Source organism: Colletotrichum karsti, assembly GCF_011947395.1.
Source record: "Colletotrichum karsti strain CkLH20 chromosome Unknown Scaffold13, whole genome shotgun sequence".
NCBI lineage: Eukaryota > Fungi > Ascomycota > Sordariomycetes > Glomerellales > Glomerellaceae > Colletotrichum > Colletotrichum karsti.
This window is the reverse complement of record NW_024065913.1, coordinates 531306-539658: the sequence shown is the minus strand read 5'-3', so window position 1 is coordinate 539658 and position 8353 is coordinate 531306. Positions and strand designations below refer to the sequence as shown.

Sequence of the window (8353 nt, the reverse complement as noted above, 5' to 3'; positions counted from 1 at the left end):
GCCGGTCTTCTTGTCATTGCTCGGAAGGCGGACGCCGCCCGGCTACGTACGTCGATTGACGCAATCCCCCTGCTCCGTGCCCCGTATCCAAGAGCCGCCGTCTCGACGGTCTCGCGCCGGCTCGGACGATCACTGAGACTTTTTACGACCCCCCTGATGCAGATTTGTCCAGAGACATCCGTATTTTCCGCCCTTCCTCCTCTGCGGGGCTGATGGCGGGCGATGGATGGGATGAACTCGTGAAGAATGTGACACATGAATCGTGAAGATGAGAGGGGCAGCTGAAATGCCACTGCAAGTTGATTCTTCACGAAGGGGGGCGAAAATGGTATCATCGGGACCTGATTGCAGATATCTTTCCGTGATGTTGATTACGGATTGTGGGCGATGGGGTCGAGGAGCTGAAAACAACCCCCCTAACACTCGCGATCCACATGGTTAAGCTCGAGGACGACCATTACGTAGCTATGTCTCTCTCTCACGCCTCACTCCCATCTCAGCCTCACTGGTATCTGACTAAATCCCGATGCCCCCTTACCCGATTAAGCTACTCACTCCGTGACGAATTTTGAACCTCGAATTACGAACCGCAGTGACGTGTACTCCCTCCTCCGTCTTCACGAGCTGCCTTCCTTCTTGTCCCGCATCTCGACTCGCGTCTTGTCGTATCCCCCATCGTCGTGGTGATCCTCGTGTGTGAGGTCGAACTTATACAGCGGCTCCAGCGTGGCGTCCCGTCGGAACAGGATCCAGCGCTTGAACCAGTACGGCAAGGCCTTGGTGAGCTGGTAGCGCATGAAGACCCGCGTCGGGACGGCGAAGACGTAGTCGAGCTCCTCGAGGGTGCGCTGCTTGGTCTCGGGTAGCCAGAAGAATATCATCACCCTGGATGACATCGGTCAGCTTGGATTCTTCTCTCATCGACGATGGTAGTGTTTTAGAGGAGACTTACAGCGCAACCACGTTCAGCCCTGCGTAGAAGCAGAATGACCCGATGACGCCCAGGACCGCGAGCATGATGGGGAACGTGATGGACAGCACGGCCGCCCAGAAGAGGCAGGTCGCCACGGCCCAGGCCATGCCGACCTCCCGGTGGGACAGCGGGAAGACCTCGGCCGAGTAGGTGAAGGGTACCGGGCCTTCTCCGGGAGAGTAGAACGCTAGAGAACTTGGTGTTAGTCGCTGCTATCCTTCAAAACCTCTCACTTAAAACGAAAGCAAGACATACCGGCAAAGAGGTAAACAAACAGGGCCACGAGACCCAGGTGAAGGCCGCCGGTGCCGGGGATGAGCGTGCAGAGACCGGCCGCGAGCAGAGTCCAGGCCATCTGGGGGAAAGTGAAGAGGAGGAGGCTGCGGCGGCCGAAGGTGTCGATGGTCCAGATGGCCGGCCAGGCGAAGAGGAAGTTGACCATGCCGAAGCCGAAGGAGGCGAGGAGGGCGTTGAACTCGGAGGTTCCCGCCTCTTTGAAGATTGTGGAGGAGTAGAAGGCGATGATGTTGATTCCTGTCAGAGTTAGTTGAGGTTACGTGTAAGTGGTAATGTGGGCCGGAGACTTACCACACATCTGCTGGGCAATCATGACCGTGAAGGAAGCCAAGGTTGCGCTGTATCAACCACGTCAGTCCTGTGTCCCTTTCATTTCGTAACCAAGGAATGGTTATGATAACTTACCGTCTGATACGTGGAATTGTGAATAACTCGATAAACCGCTTGGCGTAGTTCGACCGCCCAATGATCTCCGCCTCGACCTGAAGCTGGGTATGGATGTAGTAGATATCCCGCGCCGCCTGAATCGGATTATTCCGCAGCCGGAGCAGCGATTTCATGGCGTTCGGATACTTGTTCTTCTTGATATACCAACGCGGAGACTCTGGGCAAACATAGATGAGCAGAGCCAGCGGGACAGCCGGGATGAAGGCGGAACCGAGCTGGAGACGCCATGCTATATCTCCCGCCTTTCCAACAGCTAAATTAGCGCATGTACCCATGAGTATCCCGAAGGCTGTCCACATTTGCCAGCTCATCACGAGGGCGCCTCGTATAGGTGCTATAAGTCTATTAGCGTTGTTCTGCGTTGAAGATTATATAGGGGTTTACCTGGAGAGTTCTCGGCGGCGAAGATGGGGACGGTGCTGGCCTTTGCGCCCATGCCGATACCGAGGAGGAGACGACAGGCCAGGAGCTGTTCCCATGTTTGAGAAAAAGCAGCTCCAATTACAGGCTGTCTTGGTCAGCTTCGTTGGAAGGAAGTAATAGGTGGTGGTGGTGGTTGATGGCTTACCCAGATGCAGAAGTTGGCGGCGAAGAAGATGGTTCCGCGACGGCCCACCCAGTTGTTCAGAGGATCCGAAAGCCAGCATCCGATGAGTGCAGAGCCTATGAAAAAGTTAAACTTGTGGTGAAAGGGATGAGAGTTGGTCGGAATCTTACCGATATAAGGGGCAGAGTTGACGAGACCGACCTGTATACTTCATCAGTAACTTTTCATGACAGTTGACCTACAGGACTAAGAAGTAACAACACGGCAAAGGAAAAGAAAAACCAGAATCAAAAAGTGACTTACAAGAAGAGTATCATGATGTGAGTTGGACCCAATACCAAACACCGTGGGAAACGACAAGTTCGCTCCGTTACTCCCCGTCTGATCCCATCCTTGGACAGCGGCTCCGATAGAGCAAGTGATGATAGTGAGATATAAAATCTTGGGGATGCGCCACTTGTGCAGGACTTCGTCGCGTAGAGCCTGAATCTCGTCGGCATCGAGAGCTTCGGCGCCGTCGATGTCTTCGTAGCCGGTGGGGTCTTGGGCAACGAGGGCACCCTTTTTGAGGAGGGGCAAGTACTCGTCTAAGCCCTTGTCGTGGGCGAAATGTTCGACGTCCCGGAGTAGCTCGTCGCGTGTGATGCCGAGGAGGGGGTTCTTGATTCTGGTATATGTGTTAGTATGTTGTGGCAGGGCAAGAGGAGTTAGGCGGAATGTACTTGGCTTCCGTGTTGTCGTTAAGATCAACTGTCGCTTGGGATCCGCGACGGGCTTTTTCGATATTCTGGACGGCAACCTCATTCGACCTAGCATATGTTAGACCGGGATAGATTTGAAACCGGCGAATGTAAAGGAAGTTCTCACGGGTTAACCCCGTCGGCGCGTTTCTCGGTCGTCATGTTTATGACGAAGAGAGCACTCAGCCACTCAAAGGGTGATGTAAGTGGTTGGATGTGCGACAAATACGAAGTGAATACTTCTTCCTGTCCTCAGCATGAAAGTCACCCGCCGTCTTAAAGGTAGTGACGAACGAGAATACAACGATCTGACCGATGCTCGGACGAGGAAGGATTGGGATGGGCGTTCGGTAGTATTTGTAGATGGCCACACAGACATTTCATCTCACCTCCTGCGGTAAGAGACCGGCGCAACCACCTTCCCCCCCTCAAACGAGAACAGCAGTCCAGAGTTGCTACTCTTCGATGTCATTGGGGCGCCATGGGGAAGACCAAACGTTCCTGGATGGGTCCGCTGGGGTTGGTAACAGGGAGATGGCTACTTATCTTCAGATGGAGTAGGTCACTGGAGGGCGGAGAAGAACAGTTCACGCGCAAGAAATGGCTTGAGACCAGCTCATCAGCGTAGGGGGTCACATAGGGGGCAGCTTTTCCGTCTTTTCACTCCACTGGTATGTTGTTGGATTACGACGGTTGCACCTTAAGGCGTACACGATCATTGATAGTAGAGCTTGAAATCCTCGTGAAATGGCAATGGATCACTCAATAAACTAGAGAATTGCTCATTGACGCCCGGCACGTTGGAAGCGTCCTACGGTTGGTAGAGATCAGCATAGATGATACCGGCTGTAGTCGTCGCAGGCAACGGATGTAAAGTCAAAATCTCACTCAAGCCATTGATTCAAATCATCCGAATGAACGGTTCCCGGCACGCTGCTGTTCAGCCTAAGATTCGCTTTTCCCCAGACTTCCCCATGGTGGAGAACACTCCAACATCACCCACAGACAGACGTAACGGCATGCGTCCGTGTCGCAAATAGCACGGAGTCCCCTGTCACAGTTCTGGCTGTAATCACAATGCTGCTGCCATTGCTCACACTGGCAGGTCCAAGCGGCTGGAGGTAACAGCGCTATCAGAACAGCACTATGACAGGAACCACGTTCTAATCCGATGCCGTTTCAATATAGCATGTTTGACTATATTTCCTGGTTTCCATATCGCTGAATGAAAAGAGAACCGACCAGGAGGTTACTTCGGGGCGCGGGTAGATATTGAAGCCAAGAGAGCCAAGAGATCTCAAAAGCTGAGCCAAGCTTCAAAAATCCCCGGTCAGAACCACAACCAGAATGATTGAAGCCGTGGATAACTATTCCCCAGACGTTGTACAATGAAGAGGCGTCTTGCTCGATCCATCGCGAATCATTACTCACAGGGTGATAGTGTATGTTCGCCTGGAAGCCGGCACGGCGTCCATGTTATTTGATACGATGTCCATCATTAAAAACACGTCGTCATCGGGGCCCCGTTTGGTGCCCAGGAGTGCCGAGGGAATGCCCAGCCCCTAAAAAGGGCTTGTTTGTCGCCGCGAAGCTTGGCACTCCCAAGACATCGGTCAACTCCCCGGTCGATATCTGAAGCCTGAGTCGTGACAGAAGCAAATAAGATGAAGTGCCGTACACCTAGCCAATGAGATCATTCTCGACATCTCTACACTGGGGCTTCCAGTTCCCCATGGGAGCCCCGTGGGGGGGGGGGGGGCATTTGCGACGAAGACTCCGTTTGCGAGCGGAGCCGATGCGGAACTGACGTACGATGAATAGTCACCGGACCGCGCTGAGTGTATCCGGATTTGATCTATCGGGATATAAGATTCGCAGCTGGCGAAAGAAGTGTCCAGTCCTGTTTACGTCCAGAGGATGGGACATCCCAGCTTATTTCGTGTGAGCAAAGACATGTTGAAGGATAAGCATTCTTCCCCCCGTATTGAGATGTTACCTACGATGTGAAAATCATAGTGAGAGTAAGGACAAGAGAAGCAAAAAGGACTGAATGTATAACAAGAATATGAATAAGCGGGGGACACCAGGGAAGGACGAAGACGACGAAGACGACAAGAAGAACAATGGCCACAAGAGCAACTGCAATGAGGGTAGCAACGATGGTAACTCTACGGTAAAAGCATGCACCACTCTCGGGATGATGGGCAGAGGCTAGCAACTCAGGAGGCGAATAGGTAAGACGACTAGGACAATTGAGACAACGATATGGATAATACTGAGTAGAAATGTGTGCGATTAAGCTTTTGCTGAGAAGGGTATCAACTACAGTACTTCCATCTAAGCTCCATCAAAGTGCCACTGTATTTTTAGTAGTTATGCTTCAGCACTTTTTTCAGCCCCGCGATCTCCTTCTCATACTGAGTAATCTTCACCTGACTTCCCTCAAGCTTGTCGAGAAGGTATGCAATGCGGGAACCCGTCTGCGAAGGCTGCTTAGGCAGGTTGCCCAACAGCGCCAGCTCGCTCTCCGCTTTTTCGATCGTCTTGGCCTCGACCTTGGCCAGCTCCTTCAGGAGTGCAAGGTCCATCTTCGCTCTGAGTACGCGGTCCTCGAGAAGCAGGCTGAAAGCTGCCTGATACATCGGTTTACCGGGGCGGATAGTCTGTGGGCGACCGTTGTACGTCTCGACGGTGATGAGATCCGCGTTGGTAAGGCCCTCGAGAGACGATTCGCCATTGGAAGCCCCGGGAGTGGTTGAAGATGCAAAAGTGTCAGAGAGAAGCACCTCGTTGTACCGGAGGGCGTCATGTGAGGCGAGCGCCTTGATCAGGTACCACGCTTGCTCAGTAGACCACTTCTTACCCTCGACGGTGTCCTTGCCGCCTAGGAGATACATCTTGACAATCTCGGTAGCGCTCTGGTTGATGATGTCTTCAACTGCCTTCTGGGGGCTTTGGCTGCCCTTCAGGCGACGAGCAAGGTTCTCGAGATCAGTGAGACGACCACCAAGGATACCAATGGCTGCGTCCAACTCCGACAGATCAGGCTTCGGCTCCTCCTTAACGGGAGTCTTCTCTGCCTCCTGTTGCGCCTCCTTCGAGCGCTCGCGGACCTTGTCGAGTTCATCCTCTTCCAAGCGGCTAATGACGAACTTCTTGGCGACGTCGGGGGAGAGATCACCCAGCGCAGCCTGTCGGAAGACACGGTCAGGCATCGCCCTCGAAAGGGACTTCGAGTAAGCCGTGTCGTCAGTCAGGAAAATGACGTGGGCGACGTTGTTCTGGACCATGGCAGCAGCCCATTCGGCAACCTTGTCGTACACGATGCTCGATTCGTTCTTGTGCAGGAAGTTGTCGATAACAACAACGGCCCGTCTGTCGGGGTGGGCTTCCAGGTAGGCATCCTCTGAGAGGCCAGCGTCTTTGCCATCCTTGTCACGGCCCGAAAGCGAAACTTCCTTCAAGGCCTCAGCAGTTGTGTGTAGGATCTTGACAACCTGCGACTCGAGCGTCTCAGAGAAACCAGCCTTGACTCCAGTTGTGCTTTGGACAGCGAGATCGATCATGCTGCTCATGCCGTTCAAGAACGCAAAGACCGGCTTGTATCCCACGGCGTTAGCTAGACGTTTGATCGTACCGCTTTCTCCTCTGGCTTCGATAATTGGCTTGCAATCGATAACCAAGACGTGTTTGCGGCCTTCCAAAGCTTGATCCAGAACGAGTTCCTTTTTCCCAGAACCTCGTGGGCCTTGAACCACAATGAATGTGTCCGAGCTCTCAAGCAGCCAGGTCTGGATCTGCTCGATCAGGTCCCGTCGGTGTTGCCAAACCGCATTGAATCCGGCCTTGTCATTCTTTTTGCGACCAAAAGAGGAGAAGATGTCCGTCGTCTGGTTTTTGACCCATCTGTAAAGCTTGTTGTCTGTCAGGCGGAAGGAGTGTTGGATATGAGCCTTGACGAAGAACTCGCGGATAGGATCGAAGATTGCTACGGTGATGGCGGCAAGTAGGGCGGCAAGTATAGGAATTACGATTCTTGGGTGATTGCTGAGCCAGTTCCAGATGTTGTGAGGATTGACCCGTTGCTCATACGACAGTCGAAGTTTTGTACCATTCTTGCCTCCGCCGAGAGCTTCCCCGGCAACAAAGCCATGCATACAGTTCCTCGCCATGATTGCGTCACGGACAAGTGCGAAGTCGACGTAAGCGTATTTCGGCAGAACCTTGGAGTCGGACGGCTGAGAGGTGATTTCCGCGATTTTTCCATACTTGCGGAAGAGACTGTACAAGTCCTCTTGCGAGAGCTCAACGGCCTCTCCGCCAGCATCTTTGCCTGTGAATTCAACCTTCACCCTGTTTTTCGGGAATCGGTATAGATCTTCGAGCCAGGGTACGCCTTTGACAAGTCCAGCTTTGATGCCGCGAAAGGGGTTGAACCAGGGACGTATGGGGTTCTTCTCCAGAGTTCGTGCGAGGGAGGCTGACGGTCGAATTAGTATCGAGAGCTTGATTTGCATTTTGACTGCGGGCACTTCGTTGATCTCTAGGGGGGCGCGTGCAACTCCGAGGCACTTACTCTCAATCTCTTTAGCGTCAACATCGGCAGTATGGCTGAACTTGACATAAACTCCTCCATCCTTGAAACGTGGTAGAAGCTCTGTCACTTTGATAGGAAGGTCGTTCGGTATGGCTCGTTTGACCAAAGAAATTGGGTCGGTGATGCCCAAGCTGGAGCTTTCGAACCGTTGGAGGAGATCGCCAAAGTCGGTGTCTGATTGCCAGGCTCGGGACCGAAGTAGCCAAGTGAGCTTTAGGGGGAAGAGATCTATGAGACCCGAGTCAGCATAGTTTTACGCCCTGGTGATCATCCATATTGTCCATTTCGTCCCTCATCATCCATTGTCGTCGCCAGCGTCACTTTGTGCGTTCTCCACCGCCGCTGGCTGGCATACCCCGCCATTGTGGCACTACCAACAACATGCACCAGGAACCGGATTCAACTACTTACTGTCGAAGAAAAGGATCGACTCGCTCTGAGACGTCGCGATATGCCCTGATTTCTCGTCGCCTGTCGAAGTCGTAGTCGTCGTCTTCCACGCCCTCGTCGCAGCGCACGCGATGACGCCCGGGCGAGGAACCGACCGAGCAGGGCCCCAGGTCCTCTGCAGCCGAGCCGCAGTACCCGCGCGAAACACCGCTCTGCTGGAAAACATATGTCGTCCTCAACGGCGCATTCTCATAGCGCTCTGAGGTAAAAACGAGGAACGAAAGAAACAGGAACGACGACGCCAGAGCTGAATATACACAGCTTCGTTAGCTTCCTCACGAGCTCGTAGCGTGATAAAATGA

The 8353-nt window shown here is 53.3% G+C and overlaps 1 protein-coding gene across 1 annotated transcript; it reads right to left on the bottom strand.

Moving 5' to 3' along the window:
• Positions 1-617: 617 nt before the first annotated feature.
• On the bottom strand, positions 618-8217 carry CkaCkLH20_04823 (mitochondrial escape protein 2; the record flags this gene model as incomplete). Its single annotated transcript, XM_038887542.1, has 13 exons — positions 618-885; positions 953-1160; positions 1229-1507; positions 1562-1608; positions 1676-2051; positions 2102-2225; positions 2286-2380; positions 2435-2465; positions 2568-2931; positions 2987-3073; positions 5423-7484; positions 7581-7829; positions 8013-8217. 13 exons carry the CDS (start codon positions 8215-8217, stop codon positions 618-620), a joined length of 4395 nt encoding a protein of 1464 aa, XP_038747149.1.
• Positions 8218-8353: the final 136 nt, after the last annotated feature.